This window comes from Camelus bactrianus, chromosome 13 (assembly GCF_048773025.1).
Source record: "Camelus bactrianus isolate YW-2024 breed Bactrian camel chromosome 13, ASM4877302v1, whole genome shotgun sequence".
NCBI lineage: Eukaryota > Metazoa > Chordata > Mammalia > Artiodactyla > Camelidae > Camelus > Camelus bactrianus.
This window is the reverse complement of record NC_133551.1, coordinates 46052190-46072736: the sequence shown is the minus strand read 5'-3', so window position 1 is coordinate 46072736 and position 20547 is coordinate 46052190. Positions and strand designations below refer to the sequence as shown.

The window sequence follows — 20547 nt, the reverse complement described above, 5'->3', positions numbered from 1 at the left end:
CTTACTTATGTCTCCACCTCAGGACCCCCCCCCATCCCCCCGCTGCTTCATCCCAGGCAAAGGTAGTCGTCCTCTTACAATTGTCAGGCTGTGTTTGAAAGGGCTTCTGGGAGCTTCTGTTCATGCTCGAAAGAAGAGACTGTCTGAATAATAGAATCCAGTATCTATTAGGCTGTAGAGTTGATAATCCATTATCCCACTGGGAAAAAGTTGGCATTATTACTTCCATTTTATAGATAAGGAAACTGAAGTTCAGAATGGGTTGCTGGTTTGTCCAAGGCCAAAGACTCGAACAGAAGACTTGAATCCATATGCCTGACTCCAAACTTAGTGCACTTCCCTTTTTTGCACAATCATCCTAAGAACATGCAATAAACACTCTGTGTGCCAGGTTCTGTGGTAAGTGGCCACAAACACTGGCGACAAGCAATGTTCTGGCACTGTGCTCCTCTGCTGATGTCTGTTTACAGAAAGGGTTGGTCATGCCCCTGTCCACCCTCCCTTCCTCTCCCTGAGGTTGCGATATTGGAGTTTACGACGCAGGACCTACCATTTGTCCCTAATAGGCACCATCTTTTAGGGTCATTCCAGGGTTCCAGCTTATTGAGAGCCTTTGGGGTCCTGGTTCTGTTGCCCACTCTTTCTGCGCTGCTTCCCAGCTTTGTCCATCCACAAATCTGAGCGCTGGACTGCTCCAACTTCATCCAAGTCACCAATAAATAATCAGATCAGGACCAAGGAAAGAACCCTGGGGTGTGTCACTCCAGGTCACTTGCCCGGGCAGCCTGATCTGCTGCACCCATAAACGAAAACCACATTATCAAGTCCTGAGCCTCCCAACCAGCCTGGGTTGGGCCCTCCCAGGTTTCCCACACATAGATTGGGATCAGGGAAATTGTGGGAGGTTTCCCTTGTGCACCTGAAGCAGGTGAGGGCACTGGGGGTCAGGGCTGTGTGGGGTGTGCCTTGGATGACCAGCAGCCAGCATGGTGCCTGGTACTCTGTGGGTACCCAGTGAAGGCTTGTTGACTGGAGGAGTGGGTGACTTGTGAGTAAACCCATTTTGGCCTCTCCTGATTACTTCCTTGTCCTGATGGGACTGTTGCAATCAGTCCCTACCCTCAGCCCTTTTCACATTTATCTTACCAACTGCTGTGATCTTGATTCGTGCCCATGAGGACAAATAATTCCCAGTCTATATTCAACCTGTGACTTTCTCCTGGTCTGTAAGTCCTCATCCATCCACTTCCCCTCTCTATATGCCTTCCATCCATCTGGCCATCCAATAAACATATTGAATTCCACAGGAATTACCTGTGCTAACCAATCAGAAATAGTTCCTGCCTGAATGGAGCTTTCATTCTTCTAGCAAACAGACACAAAATGCGCAATCATAAAAACACTCGTTAAAGGTGCAATAAAGCAGAAGCACTATTTTATTTACTTTATGAGAGTAAGCCAAGTGGTACCTGGTCCATCCTGGGATGTTTGTGTGTGTGTGTGTGTGTGTGTCAGGAATGCTTCGTGAAGAAAGTGACATTTAAACCTAGAGCTGTGTTGTCACAAAAGCAAGGAATGAGTGTATTTCAAGAAGGGTGGAGGCAATGGCTTCAAATGCTGCTGAATTAACTGCAGGGAGCTCATTGGGGTGATTTAGCATAAACCAGATTGGACTGGGTTAGGGAGAGAACGAAAGATGAGGAGGGAAAGGCAGTAAGTGTAGATAACTTGAGAAGCTTGGCTGGGGGTAGAGGGAAGAAGTAAGGCTGGTAGCTAGGAAGGAGGTAGATCTGACAGACCTTCTTTTTTTTTAAGATGGGAGAGACTTACTAAGTGCTGCTAGAAAGGGGCCAGTGGAAATACACAGAGGTCAAGGCAGGAGTAGAGGGCTTGACCCATCTATCATTCCTCCACTTTTGAAATATTGAGCACTTGAAATGTGCCAGTCACTTTGAAAAAGGCTGACAAGGTACTTGCTTTTCTGGAACTTATTTTCTAGGGAGGGAAACAAGAACTAAATTAAAAAATAAGCAAGATAGTTTGACTGAATGGCAGATATAATGAGGAGATACAAGGAGGGTGATGTAATGGCAGGTGCAACTCAGGAAAGGGTGATGTAACAAGTCCCGGGGTGCTGCAGGCGTGGTGTGGCCACTCGATGGCCAACGGCTGGGGTGAGGAGCTGAGCTGTCAGTGAAGCCAGGGTTCAGTGAGGGAGCGGTGAGTGTGGGGATGGGAATGGTGGGAAAGAGGAGGAAGGACGTGGGGAGTCTGCCAACAAGGGGGGCTAGTTCCAGAGGCCCTCTTGAGTTCGCAAATAGTGTTAGAGGGTAGATGACCTCAGGGTTACCCTTTAGGTTGTGGCCAACAGGTCAACTGCTGACTCCACATCTGGCCCTGGGCAACCCTCTGGTGCTCAGACTCAACATTACCAACCACAAACTCATCTCCTTCCCACCAGATCTGCTTCTGACTTCCCAGCCTTGAGGGTGGAGCCACCATTTCCTGGTCACAATGACTGGCAGACTCAGTTGTGGCAGACAGCTGCTCTCTCCTACTTTGAGACAAAGGACTGGGTGGAAACAAGAGTGGAGGGGCTCCCAAATCAAGTCCCTTCTGCTCTACTGCTCCACATCTTCCCGGGTCTTTCCTGCCCGTTCTCCAGGAATTCACCTCTACCTCCTCACCCGACCCTTCCCCACCACAGACTCCATCCCTTCATGCTCCCTAGACCAATGAGAAAATGGGAGATGAGCCTGGAAGTGAGAACCAATAGCCTGGGGAGGCTGGAATCCCAGGGGCAGCAGTGTGGCCTTGCTTGGGAGTCAAGAATGAAAGTCCAGCAGGGGTGGCAGGGGTGCGGCTATGCGTACCTCCTTCCGTCCTCACTTCCTTGCATCATCTCTCTTGGGATGGATACTTTCGGGACACTTCCCCAGGTGTCCCTCCCTTTCTTCTCTGCCTGGACCCCAGACACCCCCCAGAGTGAGCTGCTGTCTCTGGGTAGACCGAGATCCTGTTCAGTCTACCTCAAGTGGCCTGTGAGCCATGCTAAGGGAGTTGGTGATTATCCTGAAAAATCACAGGAAACCTCAGGGACAACCCTGTCCAGAACTGGTGCAGGTCAGACTAGGGTGGGGTGTCTGAAGGACAGAGGACATGAAGGATGTGCAATCAGAACCTGGTCACCCGCCCACCTGCAGGCTTGGGTTCTCCTTCAGGCTAGTTTCTACCAAAGCCTGTTCCTCTGCTTGGGGACTTGGTCCAGACAGGGGCAAGTCCAGACATGGGTAAGAACTAGCTGGGAGGAGATTGGGTTCTGCCATGCCTGGGGCCGTGGCTCCTGCCCCTTGGGAGAACAGACGTGGGAGGGTGCTCTCGCAATAGATAAGTAGGCAGTGTTTCTGAGGAAGAAACTGACACATCCATACAGGCTCCACAATGCCTGGGGCAGCTTGGCTGTCTTACTTCCTGGTGCCACTACTCTTGCTGGCCCTGCTGGGGTCTGCCTTGCTGGGGGCCACCCTGCTCTCCTGGCAGCATGCTCCAGCCCGCAACAAGATCCCCAGGGCACAGAAGCGCAGGGAGGTGGCGATGCAGAAGATGGAAGCCCTGGCGCGGCGTCTGCGGCAGCAGGTGTGTGGACTGTGATCCCTGAGACCCCCCCCAGCCCTTAGTCCCAGTAGGTGGATCCCACCTCAGGAGAGGGCGCCTCCCCTTTCCCCATCTCTTTCAGAAGACAGGGAGCTGGGGGCAGCCCCCACCCCCAGCTCCTTGTCAATTAGTTACTCCTCCATCTGTGTTCTTTGAGCCCCTTGAGGTTGGGGGCGGGGCAATGTGTTTTCTCTTTCTCTCAGTACCCTGCACAGGGCTCAGAAACATGGGGTGTTCATTTGGGTTGTTTGCTGAAATAAAATAAACTGATGGAAGCAATTAGAGGTAGAAGGCCAGGCCTCTTTCAGCCCTTGGGGGCCCCTAAACCTCCTTGGGACGGGACCCTAGTCTACACATTCTGCCTCTCATCCGTCCTGTGAATGTTTGCTGAGCACGTGACAGTTGCAAAGCACAGGGGGTCAGTGGAGATGCGGTCCTCCCAGGAGGATGTGTTTCTTAAAAGGGGGCTTGGACAGCTTCATTAGGGATATTGTAAGGCACTGAGGCAGGCATTATGGCTGGGCTGGGACTTGCAGTAAAGTGTTGAGCTGTGGGTATGTCTGCAAAGCTTGCGCAGAGCGGCAGAGGGAGGGTGAGAATGAGAGGAAAAGAGTCACTTTATATTGTGCCGGTGATTTGCTGTGTGTCCTGTAGGATGTGACAGCCCCTTTCTGGGCCTTGGGCTCCTCCACTGCCCAAGAAGAGAGGTGGGCTTGCGGTATCTTGGGGTCCTCAACTTGGGTTGAGGGTGGTGGACTCCCTCTGGGAGCCAACGAAGTGGGGGTTGGGCAGTGCCTGAGGTACTGTCCCCATGCTCTGGAGTTTCTGTGTGTCCTCTGCCGTCCCCTGGACGGTGATTGATGGCCCCAATGGGCAGCTTCTCTGCCCTAGCTGCTGCCGTTTCTGAGAATGTGTATTAATATTAATTGGGGCTAATTAGTTGGATAAATCAATCTGCCCCCAGAGAGCAGCTGCCCCTCCCTGGTTGATGAGGAGAAAATCTGGGCTAATGGGGTTGCTGTGGCGAATCCACATGATGGAGAGGATTCCTGTGTGCGTGGGGAGGCCCCATCTGTGTGTCGTGGTGAGTTTAGGTTCCTCTACTGCAAACACCAGGGTCTGCTTGTGTGTGCCTCCTGCTGGCGTTTTATTGTTTGCTGGCTGGGTGTGTGTCTGGCCGTGTACTGCCTGTGTTTGGCTTTGTGCCTTGGTGTGTGTGCCTGGCTGAGTGTGTATGTGTTGTGTAACTGATTGGCATATATACGTCTAGATATGTGTGGTTAGTCGGGTCTGAATGTTTGGTTGAGCATGTACATGGATGGTCGTGTGTCTGATGTGTGAGGACATATGGTTCTGTGTGCATCTGGGCACCTGCCTGGTATATGTGTGGGCGTCTGGGGTATGCAGTTATTGGTCTGGGTAACTGGAAGGAAGGTGTCTGTCTGGTTGGCTGGAGGCATGTGAAGGGTTTGGGATGAGTTCGTTCATTCATGGTGTCTCCAGCCTCCCCTCAAGGCTACAGCCCTCTTCGCTCTCAGCATCTTACTCTCTTCCCAACAAAGCTATACAGATCTGTCCTGGGCACTTTCACAGTCAGGTTATTCCTCTGCCAGGGCTACCCTCAAGGCCTTAGGTGACCAGATTTCTGTCCCAGGCAGGTGGGAGGCTGAAACATAGGTCAAACCCTCGCAGGGTTCAAACAAATCCAATTCAGTTCAATTTAGGATAATTTGACAAAAGATTCTCCTGGGTCTTGCCTCTGCAGGACCCCGGGGACAATTCATTACCCAGATGGCTCTGACATCTGACCCAGACTTGCCTTAAGAGATGCTCCTAATCTGGGTGGGGTGTGGTGGACACAGAGCTGTGCAAACCATTGTGAAGGAAAAGCTGGGCTGGTCTAACAAGATAACTCACAAGTCTAAGTATTGGAATACTGATCTGAGTTCTGCTGGACTAACTTGTAAATCTAAGTTTATCAGTGTTGGTTTGCTGTTTATGTTTTTTGCTAGCCAGCTGGATTTTCAAAAATACATATCTGGCTTTGGAATATTTGTTTTGCTGCCTCCCTGCCTCCACTTTTGTGATGATAATGCTGCTAAAGCTGTTCCATGCCTATTGGCCAAATACCCCAAGCTTGTACTTTACCCTATAAAACCTCATGTGCACGTCTTGGAGGTGCTCAGAGCTTTGGAACAGAAGCCCCTCTGAGCCCGCCGGCGTAATACATCTGAGTACTCCAACCCTCCGAGTGGTGCTTGTTTCTTGACTGGCCTGTCGTTTCCGTAACACCATGATGGGAGGTGGCTCAGCTGAGTGTGGTGAAGGCCAGATGCCCATGGAGCTGAGGGACTCAGCGGCTGTGTTATCTGCTCTGTCTGGAGACGCTGCACTGAGAGGTGATGTTGGAGCTGAGCCTTGTAAGATGTGTAGGAGTTTTTCAAAAGGAGGAAGGAACAGGAAAAGCAGTACCAGAGAGAGAAAGTTCTGAGATAAGGCAGTGTTTCTATAGAACACATAGAAAATAATATTCATAGGGTCCACTGGCTAAAGGCTGCTGACCAGGAGACTCTGGTCACCTCAGGTGGAAATTGGCCACCCTGAGGGTTGAGGGGTTTTGTGATATTAAACATATTTAACAACCACTTTGGAAATATTAATAATAAATCAATTTACTAAAAACTTTAAAGTATATTTTCTTTGATTTTCAAACCACAATATGAGGCAGCACCAGCTGAGGGTGGAGAAAGCAGATGTCCATGGACCCATGGGACTCAGCAGGAGGTGATGATTTTTTCCAAACTAAACCACAGGTTCAAATGGCTTAAAAGTGATACAAGTTGAGGCTCAATTCTTTCATCAAATTATTCAAATAATTTCCAAATAATTTGTTGATTTTTAGAAAATTTGTGGGGAATCTTCTGATATGGCTACCATCTTTTGAGGATGTCCCAGTCTTTCAAAGATCTCTCAGTAAGCTGAGTCATTAGATGACTTGCAGTCTCATTAAGAAGACTTTCTCTCAACATCAATGTTACTGTTCCTTAAGTTGAGTCCTTGCTCAGCTTTGGCTGAACCAGGAGCAGTTACATTCATAATTCTCTAGCTCTTCCAATGCCTTCTGAGATTTTGCATAGTCAAGTGTCTCTGCTGTCAACTAAGTCATAAACACTGTTATGAGCATGTCACATAAGTTACATGGAACCTCATCTTACAGGTTCCCTGAGAAGTTGAGTAACACAGATGTGGTAGTTAAGAGAGTGCCAGGTTGTCTGTGTTTGTATCCTGACTCTGATGCTTACATTTTAAGTATCTCCTCTGTGCCTTAATCTCCTCATCTCTACAATGGGGTGATGTTTATAATTATAGTAAGCAAGGGAGTTAATAAATGTTTACAGTGGTACCTGGGTACCCAGCAAGCACTCTCCAAGTGTAGTTCCTATTTTAGTAATAAAACTAAAGTTGTTGCCCTTAGCTGAGTGGGCTTTTAGTGAGTTTAGTGAGTTTAGTGAGTTTTAGCGGGTTTCAATGAATTTATTCTAGTAGATTTGTTCTACTCATCAGGGTTGGCAAAAAGGCTTTCTTGGACCCTTGAAGTCCCCACCCCAGGTCACTGGAGCACAGGCAGAGGAGCAATCCCAGCAGGGCCTGCAGTGGCCCCCATCAGCATCCCCTGGCCTGCTCCCCTCACCTCTCCCCAGCTCCCTGAGAGGTGCCATTTTCACCAGTGGCCGTGCAAGGACAACAGCAGGGAAGCAGCAGCCACAGGTGTCCAGATGGACACTGGGAACTTGCCCACAGGGTGCCACCAGGGGTGCCACCTCTCCAGGTGGATATGTAGGAACTGGGGCTGCCATGCAGTCTTGGTGGTGTGCCTGTGGATGGGTGAACTCTGGGTAGTCCCTGGCAGGGCTGGTGGGGCTCCTTGGGGCTAGGGGGAGCAGGGCAAGGGATGAGCACAGGCTGGCCCTCCATGACCCCTGAGGGTGTCAAAGGCTGTGCATAGAGGAGCCCTTTACTTGCTGGGCCATGAAGAGAGGGTGCAGTCCCAGAGAGGGGCCATGGCAGCTGGGGTCATGCAGTGCTCAAGGGTGTGGCTTTTTGCCAAGTGACTCAGAAGGATTTCAATATTCTAACCATGGTGGGTGCAGTTCTTGAGGTGCATTCCAGCCAAATGCCTGCTCTGTCCAGGTGTGATCCATGTTCAGGCCCTCCTGAGAGTCCCTGTGGTGCACAGGCTGGGGAGGCACCGAAATGGTAAAATGACACTGTGAGCAGAGGGACTAGGCAGTGTGGCGAGAGCAGCAGTTACAGGAGCAGGGGACAGGGCAAGAGGAGGCTGGTGAGATGGGCCCACCCGGCCCCAGGCAAGGGAAGGGCCTAGTATAGTGCCTGGCACCCAGGACGTGCTTCATCAGAGAAGTTTCCCTCCCAAGAGCCATTGGAGGGCAGCGGTGAAGCTGTTGATGACCTCAGCTTAAGTCTCCCCACCTTTATGACCTTGGGCAAGAGACTTAGCCTCTGTGCCCAGTTGCCTTCATCTGTCAGATGGAAATGATGCTAAGAGCACCTATCTAAGGGTTTCTGTGAGGATTTAATGCAATGGTGCAGGCAAAGTGCCTGACACTGTTCCCAGCCGTGCAGTAAGTACTTAGTACCTGAGAATCTTGGTATATCTATATGGTGGACATGTTGTATGTTTCTGGTGAAAGCCTTGTAAACCATGCTGAGGAGAATGGTGTTGCAACTTTATTCTGAGAGCAACTGGGACCTATGGTCAGATTTGTGGTTTACAAGGTCTGAAAAGGATCACCCAGGCTGCAGTGAAAAGGTTGAGCTGGAGAGGTAGAGACTAGAGGCAGGAAGGCCAGTGAGGAGGCTGTGATAAAATGGACAGACAGAGAAGGTTGTAGGCAGGAGGGAGTCCGAGGCGTCAAAGGTGGGAGATGTGAAGGAGGCAGAACCACCTATCAGCATTATGTGTGGATAAAAGAATGGTCACTGGGGCTGCCCTGCCCAGTGTGACTCCGAGTCCTTGGGTAAGTAGCTCTGTGTGCCTCAGGTGTAAAGTGAGAAAATAGTATGACCTGCCCCCTAGGGCTGTTGTAAGAAGTAGTTATGAGCTACTACGTGTAAAGTGCCTGGAATGTGGCCAGGCACACGGTAAGTGATAAGTGTTATAACACTTACATGTGATTGCGTGTTAGTGTTTATACTATTATAAGAACTTGGGTGTGAGGAGGGGCTCCAGAGTCATCCTGAGATTTACTGCTTTGGTGACATAGTATCATCAACTGGGAATCTCATGAAGAAGAACAGGCTTGGAGAGGGTATAGCTTAAGCAGTAGAGTGCATGCTTAGCATCCAGGAGGTCCTGGGTTCAATCCCCAGTACCTCCTCCAAAAATAAATAAAACAAATAAACATAATTACCTCCTTGCCAAAAAAAAAAAAAAAAAAAGAAGAAGAAGAAGATCTGACAGAAAAACGATGAGTCCTGGGTGTCTGTGCACCAGTGGGTGGGTGAATGGGTCTGAGGCCTAGCAGGAGGTAGTCCTGGACTGGAGAAACAGGGAGGTCTGGGCCCCATGTGGCCCATGTGGCCGTCCAGGTCACCCAAGGAGGGTGGGCAGGGAGGGAGGGAGGAAGCCAACATTTACCAGAGGCAAGAGGGGCAGAGGAGACTGAGAAGGAGCCGCCAAAGGTCAGGAAGCCAGGAAAGTTGAAGACATAGAGTTTCCAGATGGAAAGTGCCTGAGAGTCAGGTGCTGCAGAGGAGTGTGAGGGGAAGACTAGGACAAATCCAAGAAGCCCTGGGGCCCCCAACCTCCCAGGGAACTCCCTTTGTCTCCCATCCCTCCCCTCTAGGACCAAGAAAGGCCCACCATGCTGTCTCCCATTCAACCCACTCCAGCTGGCAGGCATCAGGGTCTCTGCTGGGACCATGGGGGACAAACGAAGACAACTGCTTCCTGAGTGCCTGCTCTGTGCTAGGTCCTTGTCATGTCACGCTTGGCCCTGACGAGGCCTGAGGGCTGGTGTTAGGCCTTGCCTCACTCCCTGAAGGGCTGGGCTCAGAGCAGCTGGGGAGGGGTCGTGTCTGTGATCTCCTGCATGGCTGTTTGACTTCTGATCCTTTCCTCTCCGAGGAGACTTAGGCCAGGGGAGGGGAAGGGACTAGCCCCAGTTACCAAGCTGACTAGTGCTGTGGTCAAGGCCGGCTCCCAGCTCTCCTGCCACCCAAGCTGGATCTTGCCCTTCCCCAAGGTCAGAGCAGCAGTGTTGCAGAAAAATGTGTTACAATTCGGTATTACAGCTCAGTTGTAACAGCAACCTGGATCCGGGAGAGAGACCAATCAGCACTCAGAGAGTTGCAGAAATCAGCTTTATTATGCCAGTGACCCCACAAGAGTTAACACTTTAAGCTCTAGACCACGTCTATAGGGTTACACAGGCTTTTTATAGGCTGCCAGTTTTACATTTTTGCAACATCATATGTAAATAAAATATAACAGAAGTTGACCAACCAGGAGCAAGCTTTGTAGAAATAGACCAATCAGAAGTGAGAGAAATAACCAATCAGGAGTGAGGGGAATGGACCAATTAGGAGTGAGAGAAATAACCAATCAGGAGTGAGCTCCATGCAAATAAAGTATTACAAATGGACCAATCAGAAGTTAGGGAAGTGGACCAATCAGAAATGAGAGTAATAACCAATCAGGAGTGAAGGAAATAACCAATCAGAAATGAGCTCAGGGAACCAATAAAATTTTAGGTGTAAGTTAGCCGCTTTAGAGGCAAAGAGTGAGATAGAGCCTCTGGGCCAGGGAACTGGACAGTGCTGGGAGGAGAGCAGCAGCCCTGCCTAGGGGTCCTGCTGGTCTTTTTATGGGGCTTCCTGCCTCAGCAGGAGTGGGAAGACTAGAGAAGAAGGAAAGGTGGGATGCTGGGGTGACCCCTGAAGGCAAACCGCACAGAACCAAGCCTCACTTTCCAGAACCCCTGAGTCCCAAAGGGCACATGTAGAGTCGCTCCCGCTCCACTGGTGCCCTGGCTGGATAGCAGCACCAGGGGGCAGGCCCTCCTCTGGGCTGGGTTCTGGGCTGGGCACTGGGGAGGCAGAGAGAGAAGAGAACACCTGAACCCCTGTGGGGCTTTCATGCCAACCTGGAGACAGACCAGGAAGTGTTGTTAATGCTAAGGGTGAGCACAGGGACGAGAACACTGTGTCTTCTGGAGTATGTGGGTGTGATGTTGAGTGTGTGGGGGCCTGAGTGGAGCAGTCTGACATCTGTCCGGCCCCATCTCCGCAGGAGCCAGAGCTGGACCCCAAGCCCATACTGGAGCTGCCCCTGGAGAAACTGGCCCAGAAGCTGCGGGCTGACGAGCTGAGTCTGGAGAGCGTCCTCTGCAGCTATTTAGAGGAGGTGGGGGCCAGGGGTCAGGACTCTGGGCCCCAGGGCTCTGGGCTGGACTGGGAGATGTCACCTGTCATTGTTCTACTTAGAGGAGTTGGGGACAGGTGTAACCCCGTGGTGCTGCAGCTAGCTTGGGAGGGGGCACATGCCACAGTCATCTGGCACTTCTGCTCTGAGTCAGGGTGGGTGGAGGGGCTGGAGTGACTCAGTGCCCTGTCTCTGGCCTTCCCCTGAGCCCTTAGCTGGTCTCCCTCAATGCTGCTCAGGCACTGAAGGTGCACCACGAGGTGAACTGCCTGACGGATTTCCTGGGGGAATGCGAGGAGCAACTGCAGGCATTGAAGAAACTCAAGAAGAGTGAGAGGGGCCTTCTCTACGGGGTCCCCATCAGCCTCAAGGACAACTTTGACTGCATGGTGAGCCCTGAGGGTACATGCGCATGTGTACATCTGAGTGTGTGACATCAGGCAAGTTACTTAATCAAGGCTGTACAGCTAGAAAGTGGCCATTTGGAAACTGGACCCAGCAGTCCAGCTCCCGGACCCAAAATCTTAACCACCGTGCTCTTCTGACACCTATGAGTCCTTCTAAGGGGGCAGCACTTGTGAGAATGCGTGGGAGTTGGGATGGGAGTCTGCTGGGTGATTCTACCCCGACCCCCGTGTCACTTCTTTGCAGGGCCATGACTCTACATGTGGCCTGGCCTAGTTCCTGGAGAAGCCGGCGGCCCAGGATGGGGTCATTGTCAAAGTGCTCAAGGCCCATGGAGCTATTCCCTTCGTTAAGACCAACATTCCCCAGACACTGCTCAGGTCTCTGCAGCAGGCAGGCCCAGGCGGGGTCTGAGGCTGGGACTGGGCCCAGGATCAAGCGGCAGCTGAAAGTCCTGACTCAGGACCGAGGGTGAGGTGGGGGCCAGTCATGTAGACCTCCAGGACTGAGATTTTTGGGCAAGTCATTTCTGCCCTCTGAGCCTAGATTTCTTCATCTTACAACATGTGGGTGGACTCCATGGTGTTTAAGGGCTGTCAGGTTCTGAAAAGTTACATCTGTTTCTATCCCAGCTTCTAATGGTTCTTCTCATCCCCTATTCTCCCCCACCTCCGTCAGCCCTTAGTGTATCTATTTCTGTTTTTGTAACCTGTACCCAATTCTGACAGCAGAGCTGTGTTCTCCTTGGTCCTTATTTTAGGAGTCATGGTTGGTCTTTCCTGCCCCTCAACTCAGCCAAAGAGACACCAGGAGGTTTCCAGCCCCAGGGAGGAGCTCACGGGCCCTGGGGGTGACCTCCAGGGAAGTCAGCCTCTCTATGGGCAGGGCGGCTTCTCCAGTTAAGCCTTCTCCTCCCAGCCCCTTTTCTCCTGCTTTCCTCAGCTTTGGTTGCAGCAACCCCATCTATGGACAGACTTTGAACCCCTTGAACTTAAAGAAGACACCCGGGGGCTCCTCAGGGGGCGAGGGAGCGCTGCTGGCAGAAGGGGGTTCCATTCTGGGCATGGGTACTGACACTGGTGGCAGTATCCGCATTCCAGCCAGCTTTTGTGGTGTCTGTGGCCTCCGGACCACAGGATCCCGCCTCAGGTACTCGGTGGTGGTGGTGGTGGTGGTGGTAGTGGTGTGGGTGGGCTCAGCCCAGCCTGGAGGAACTGGGGGTCTAGGGGAGTAGGGGGACCTGTTTCACTCATCAGCCCTCATCCACTCAGCTCAGTACTAGGGGAAGTGGGTGAAGTTAGGAGGGCTTCACATTACTCCTGCCTCAGCCACAGCTAAACACACCATATTTGGTACAGGTGGCAGTGGAACAGACCTTCCACTCACTCATTACTTCATTCATTTGTTAACTCATTCATCTATATATCTATCCATCTACCTACCTTTCCCCTTTCTCATTCATCAATCCATCCATTTATCCATTTATAGCCATCCCTCATCCATTCATCCACAAATGCAGTCATCATCCTAGTCTCCATCCATCAGACAATTTCAGCATTCATTTACCATTTGATTTATTTGAGAAATACTTAATGAATGTTTACTCTGTGCCAGACACTATACTAGGTACTTGGGATGCATCAGTGAACAAAGTGGACAAATATTCCAGTTCTAGAAAAACTTACACACATCCTTCCTGTCATTGGTTTATTCATTTGTCCATCCACTCATCTAGCCATCTATCTATCAATCCATATTTGCCTCCATTCATCCATCTACCCACCCATCCATCCATATATATCCATTAATCTTTCCATCCATCTTGCATTCATCCACACATCTGTCCACCCATCCACCTATCTTTCAGCCCCATTCTGAGTACCTACACTGGGGTGGCCCCTTTTTGGGGGACACAGAGCACTCTCAGACCCAGCCCCTGGCCCTGTTGTGCTCTTAGACATCCAAATGGCTTAGTCAGCAAGTGATCGAGGCTCTAGGAGAGGTTCAAAGCTTATGGGAACTCAAAGGATGAAGCTGACATTTTCTTTAACAGAGATTTATTAAAAGCCTAGACTTTAAACTTTCAGAAGCAGGGAGAAGGCAGGGAAGGCTTCCTGGAGGAGACAGCATTTGAACTTGGTTTTGAAGGATGGACAAACCGAGTTGGAGTGGAATCTAGAAGGCTGCAAGTCTGTAAGGAGCCTATTTTGCCTGGAGCATACGTGTGTGTGGAAGGGGAAGCTCTGGAAGGAGTTGATACTTCAGAGCCTTGAAGGAGAGTCAAAGAGCTCATACTTTATGCTGTGGGCAGTAAAGAGTCATGGGGAGGTTAATGCAGCTCCTATTCCTGTGTGCTGGGCCCTGGGGAGGGCACTGACTGGGTGCTCAAGCCTCATTGGCACCCAAGTCCTTCCTTCACGTGCTGAGCTGGGCTCTGGATGGGTGGGGTTTTGCAGCTCCTCTGGAGTCACCTCTGCGGTCAAGGGCAAGAAATCAGGTAAGCTCCTGTCTGTGTCTGTGGCCACACCCATTCAAAGACGAACCTGCCAGCCTTCCTCCCAAGGTCGCTTCACTCGTCCTGTATCTCAGACAGACCAGCCCCACTTGTGGTCAAGGAATCTGGGAGAAGGGACTGTGTGGCTCCCTAACCCAGTGACTCTTGCCCCAATGAGAGCTTCCTGCTCTTTAGCTTTAATGTCTTCTGCTGCTTTCTCCATGTTCTTCCCCAGAAGTGATTCCCCTATCTTGCACCAGAGCAGCTTTGGCCAGCCTACCAACTCCGCCCATCCTCAACCCCTGACACCAGGGCCTCTTCCTTTGGCCCTGATCATGGCCCTGAGCCTCACCTTCTGAGGCCAGGCAGAGGGGTCCCCAGAGAAGAAAAGATGTGGGGTATCTGTCTCCCTCCACCCTCTCTGTGCAGTGACCACAGCGGCTGGCCCCATGGCTCGGGATGTGGAGAGTCTGGCGCTGTGCCTACGAGCGCTGCTGAGTGAGGACATGCACCGACTGGACCCCACTGTGCCCCCCCTGCCCTTCAGGGAGGAGGTGAGCTGGGTGGGGAGCAGGCCTGGAGGGCTCCCTCCCTCCCCTCATTGACCTGTCTGTTGTCTGACCTTCCCCTGTGAAGTCCTCCTTTCCCAGACCAAGGTGCTGAGAGCAGGAAGCCCACACGCTCAGTCATGTTTGTCTCCTGCCCCTGCTGGACACCAGCTACTTTGGGTTTTCTGCTACCTGGAGTCATAGATGATATTACCCCCAGAGAGGGACTCCAAATCACGTACCCAAAACACACAGGCAGAATGCTCAGCAAGTGTGGTTTAGAGAGCCTGGTATCAAGTGAAGCTGGGCTCTTAGCCCTCTAGGTAATCCTGGCCAAGCCACATCTCTTGTCTCGGCCTCAGTTTTCTCATCACTACAATGAAGAGGTTGGACCAGATTGCTCCAGAACCTTCCAGCTCTGACAGTCTTCATTTATTCATTAATTTATTCACTTATCGGTGCCTACTCTGTGCAGGCTCTTTGTAGTTCATCATAACACTCACTCTGTAGAATGCACATTGCTCCTCCCACTTACAGGTGAGGAAACTAAGGGAAGTGAAATGACTTGCTGATGATCATGTAGCTGGTAATTGGCATTGAGCCCAGCCCTGTCTGACTCCAGAACCGTCTCAGTGGGGAGAGTGTCTGTCTACCATTTATCGGGTTTATTTATCTGATTGCCTACACTCATCCTGGTACAGTCAACCTGTGATCGTTGTCTGCCATCCATTATTTGCCTCTATTGATCTCTTCCTCCTCCTGACAGTTCCTTAGCATCAAGATATTTGTATCTATCCATCTACTTGCCTGCCCACTCATTCAACTTCAACCATCCATTCATCCAGCCACCCATCCATCCGTTCATCCCTCTGCCAACCCACCCATCACCGTCTCATATGTACACCCACTCATGGCTCACGAATCTATCTATCATCTGTCTACCTATCCACTCCAGCTATCCAGTCACACATGCCACCATGAGTGACTTCCAGAAGTTTCTCCAGAGGACCCAGAGCCTGAAAATATATAGGGATGCTCCAGGGGGCTCTTAGGGAGCCCCTGTGGATTGAGTGAGGGCAGTTGTGGCCCAAGGCCTCAGCCTACAAGTCTGGCTCCTGGAGAGAGTGAGGCCAATCTCTTCTCAGAGCTCTACCCAGCCACTCTTGCTCCCAGGTGTACTCCGGTAAACGGCCCCTTCGCATTGGCTACTATGAATCAGACGGCTTCACCCAGCCATCTCCTAGCATGGCCAGGGCTGTGAGGCTCACCTCCAGGCTGTTGCAGGATGCAGGACACCAGGTAAGTTTACTTAGCCCTTGGGAGGGAGGGAGGGAGGATGGACCTGTGAGGATGCTGGCTGGGCCATTCTTGGAGAGAAAGGAAGTTATCTAAGTTTGAGCTATTGAGATCATTGTGTTTCCTCTAAGCTTCCTGGAGATGACTGATGGTGTGGAGGTGGGGGCAGGGTGGGCCTCACTCTGTGAGGAAGGCACCCTCCTTCAGTGGTGGGGACTCAGGGACTCACTCCTAGAATCCCTATAGCCTGGGTTTTTCTCGCCTCCATCCAATGGCTATAAGGAGCTCTCTGTCCTCAAAATCCCCCTTCCCCTCCTTCCTCACCTCCTGTGCCCCAGTGGCTGGCCCTGGCCCTGCCTCCCCTTTGAGAATTGTTGGGCCCAGTCCCTTGACCCCCATGAGCCTCAGTTTTCTACCACCCTAGGAGGCTGTGAACATTAAATGAGCTCACAGTAAAGCACTTGGCATGGGGCAGGGGTCACAGGTAGCTGGAATTCCGTCACATCTTTGTGCGGGGTGAGGGAGTGGGCATGGCACAAATGCCTCTCCCGCCCTGCTGAGGAGATGAGGAGTGATGTGACGTTCTCTTGTTAATCCTAAGGGACAGAGAGAAAACAGGGCAGGGTGGGAGGAGCTCCAGGCCCTGACTCGGCCTCTGTCCCCTCAGGTCATCCCATTCTCTGTCCCCCGTGTGGATTATGCCTTCATACACCTGTTCACAGGGGGTCTGTATGCTGATGGAGGGGCTACCCTTCTGGAGAAGCTGTACATTTTTCAGGACACAGATGTGGGGCATGGTGGAAATAGGATTAGGGAGGGAGCTGCTGGCAACCTGAGCCCTAGGAGTGGACCTGCAGGCCTGGACTGCTGGGATGCCTCTGGCTAATTGTGTGAGCTTAAGCAGCAAGTCACCCACTCAGGCTGCGTCTTCAGGGCGCACACATTCCAGGGGTGGTACTGGTGGGAACAGAAGCATTTCTTTGGGTCTGACCTCCCTCCATGGCTTATCTACAGAGGGGGAGCTGGGCGGGTAGGAGCCAGTCAATGGCTGAAAGGCTATAACTGACCAACTGTGTGTTTGTGGTTCCTCAGTAAGTGGGACATTGTGGACCCCAGCATGAAGGGCTTGGTCAGCCTGCTCCGTCTGCCAGACCCACTCAAGTGTTTCTGGGCCTGGATCCTGAAGTACATAGTGAGTGTCTGCCCAGAATAGGGGGGACTCAGAGCAGGAGGGGCCCAGAGAGGAGAGGGGCTCAGAAAGAGGAGGGGGCCTCCACAGGGGGTGGGGCCAGGTCAGAGAGGAAGATGAGGCTCAGAGAATGCAGTGGCTCAGAGGAGGGTCCAACTAGAAGAGGCACTGAAAGAAGGGGGGTCGGGGGTCAAAAGAGAAGAGTGTGCTCAGAGGGGGAGCTTCAGAGACGCTTAGAGAAGGGGAGGGGCTTCAGAGAGGCTCAGAGTGGGAGGTACCTCAGAGAGAGGGAAGAGGATTTAGCGAGGGGGTGGGGAGTAGAGGGAGCTCAGGGCTCGGAGAGGTGGTCAGGGGCTTGTGGAGTTGCAGAGTGCTCTTCATGGACCCCTGTCCTGGGCAGGCTGGTGGTGTTCCATGGTTTCTGAAGTTGGTCTTTCTCTCCCCACCTCTAGGACCCCCGAACTAGCCAAAATTTGGAAGAGATTCGTGGAGTGGGGTGAGTGGTTGAGTCTCCTCAGGTCCAGCTCACAAGAGTCTTCATGGGAACTGAGTGAAGAACATGTAGCTGGGGGTCTTGTCCACTGGGGGAGGACAGGGCTATTTAGACTTGGGGATCTAATTAGGGTTTTAGGGTCATGTCTGACATGGGGTTAAGTTGAGACATTTGAATGGGGTTGGGATTGGGGCTGGTTTGGGGCTGGGGTTTGATTTGTAATTTTAAGCTCTGAGTTAGGCTAGCTTTGGGTTAGGTTGGGATAAAGGCTGGGCCTGAGTTGTGGTTAGGTTTGGTTGCGGTTGAGTTTACAACTGAGGCTAGGGTTGGAGTTGGTTTGAGTTGGGACTGGGGTTAAGGTTGGAATTGGGGTAGGGATGTTGGTAGGAAGGGAGATGGGTTTGCGCTTGGATTTGCTGTTGGGCTTGGAGTTGAGGTGCTGGTTGGAATTGGGGCTAGAGTAGCCTGAGGACTTACCTGGGGCCTCACAAATTAGGGGAAGCAACCTGTGAGTTTGAGGGAGCTTGTGAGTCCCTGTGTCTGGCGGTGGTGGGGTGCATTGACCAGAGAATGTAACCTCTTGGGAATGTTGGACAGGCAGGGGATCTTGACCGGGGGACAAGGCACAGGGTCATTCCTAGTTTATCAGCTAATGACACAGTATTGAGGCCAGACCCAGCGTTTTGGGTGTCATATCCCCATTTGTATAAAAGGGAGTCCTCCCATGACCTTTGGACTTCTCAGTCGTCCTCATTCCCCAGGACACCCAAGAAACTGTGGGAGCAGCACACAGCAGTGGAGGTGATGGATGCCTGGGGAGACCTCAAGGGACTGCTGGAACAGGGGCAGCAGACACCTGGGTGATGACAAGAGTGGCCTGACAGGGGGCAGATCCCTGTCCTGGCCTGCAGGGGAGGCCCAGCTGCACTTAGATGGGGAGGCCTGGTGACCTAGGAGATTAATGTAGTCTGTCTCCCTGGGGCCAGGATGACATATTGTCCCCAAGTCACAGCAGCTTGAGACCCCCACTTCCCATCCCTTCACCTTGGCCCCTGGGAAGACCCTGACTCCCCCGGCCCTCATCTCAGTCTGCATCTCACAGCCTGGAAATTCTTCCTGGTGTCTGACCTGACTTAGCCTGGGAGCACCTGACCTTGTCTCACCCCTCCTGCCTGCCACTATCCCTGCAGGAATATCAGCAAGAGTTCATAGCCAAGTGGAGTTCCCTGGACCTGGATGTGCTGCTGGTGCCAGCTCTGGACCCTGCCTTCTACATCGGCTATCCTGCCTTAGCAGCAAGTAAGAGGGCACTGGGTCCTGGGGAGGCTGAGACTAGGAGTTCAGGACTTCCGAGTCCTGCCACAACCCCCGTGGCCTTGACTTCTGTCTCTATTCACTATTAGAAAAAGATTCTTAAATTGAGATAAAATTGAGATAACATGAACTCACCATTTTAAAGCATATAATCCAGTGGGCTTTTTTTTTTTTTTTAGTACATTCAGAATGTCATGCAACCACTACCACATCTCATTCCAGAACATTTCCGTCACCCTGAAAAGGAACCCCATGTCTATTAGCAGTCAATCCCAATTTCTATCCACTTTTTAAATGAACTTTCTTGAAGTATAATTTACATGCAATACAGTTCACCAATTTTGAGTGTGTAACTTGATGAATTTTGACAAACGTATATAGTTGTATAACCACCACCATAATCAAAATATAGAACATTTCCATCACCTGCCAAATTTCCCTCATGTCCTTTTGCAGTTCACCCCATCCCTACTTCTGGCAACCACTGGTCTACTTTCTGTCACAATAGTTTTGCCTCTTCTAGGGTTTCATATAAACGGAATCATAAGGTATGAGGCTTTTGGGTCTGGCTTCTTTCATCTCGCATATCCAGTCACCCTTAACGTGCTTTCTGATAACCCACTTCCAAAGGTGTCCTCAGCCCAGCCCAGCCCACCTGAAACACAGGCATCAGCACAGGGCAGTGTCCCATGCTCAGCACAGGTGCAGGTCTCAGAGGTGATGTCATGTAGGATGAAAACCCACCTCAAGCCTGGACTCCTCTCCCCTGGGTCCCCCGACAGTGGCTACCCAAAGGCACATCCCACACTTGGCCCTGCCTGGTGTCCTCTGGACCTGTGGACCTGTGGACCTGTCTGCCACCTTGGTTTCCCATTTGTACATGGGGAATAGTAATCCCCACCTCTCAGGAGTAGAAAGGAGTCAAGGAATCAGCAACGTAGAGAGGGCAGCACAGTGCCCTGCACTGAGTAAAGCTTGGACAGAGCCGATTCCCTCCTTTTCTCCACTGTGGGGAGCAGGAGGCCTCTGTCTGGAGGGCACCCTGCACTGGACCGGCTATTGCAAGCAGGGGTTGCAGTTCCGAGAAGGAACTCTAGGGGGCGATCACCCACATTCTTCCCTACCTGAGTCTTTTCGGAGCCCCTCATTTCCTGGGCTTAACTGGATCTTCCTACAGGTAGCTTTTCCTACTTCTCCCTGTTCAACGTCCTGAACTTCTCTGCCGGCGTGGTGCCCGTCACCACCGTGACGCTAGAGGACGTGGAGGAACTGGCCTTCTACAGGGGCTACTACGGAGATAATTTCCAGGAGGTCAGTTTCCCTCTTTGCCTCTCCCCCTTTTGGGGCAGGTGAGGGTGGGGTGGGGTTCGTCATTCTTTCTGTTTACCCATCACCACTTCCGCTGCAGTTTTACCCTCTTCCTGAGGACACACTATTTGCCCTCCAAGTCAGCTTCTGTCCTTGTTAGGGGAGAATATTTTGCAAAACCAGTGGTTTCCTTGTCACTTCTGTAGGGAAAGTAAATCCCAGAGGCAGGAAAAAGGAGCAGAGCAAAGGTCCCCTGGTTAGGAGCTTACTGTGTAGCTGAACTGGACACTGTCCCTCTCGAGCCTCAAGTTTCTTCTCCAGGAAAGTGAGAATTAAAACATCTACCGTGCAGGTTGTGTTAAAGGTTAAACTGAGAAAGAGTAAAGCAATTAGCATAAAGCC

At 51.6% G+C, this 20547-nt stretch overlaps 1 protein-coding gene across 1 annotated transcript; it reads left to right on the top strand.

The window, feature by feature from the left end:
• The first annotated feature begins 3273 nt into the window (after positions 1-3273).
• LOC105065993 (vitamin D3 hydroxylase-associated protein) lies at positions 3274-20054 on the top strand. Its single transcript, XM_074376541.1, is given in 12 exon segments — positions 3274-3636; positions 10967-11080; positions 11338-11487; positions 11750-11883; positions 12446-12652; positions 13960-14000; positions 14427-14551; positions 15719-15844; positions 16934-17033; positions 17483-17526; positions 18285-18822; positions 20015-20054. Coding segments are annotated over 9 exon segments (1095 nt in total). The 5' UTR covers positions 3274-3441; the 3' UTR covers positions 16937-17033; positions 17483-17526; positions 18285-18822; positions 20015-20054.
• The last annotated feature ends 493 nt before the right edge of the window (positions 20055-20547 follow it).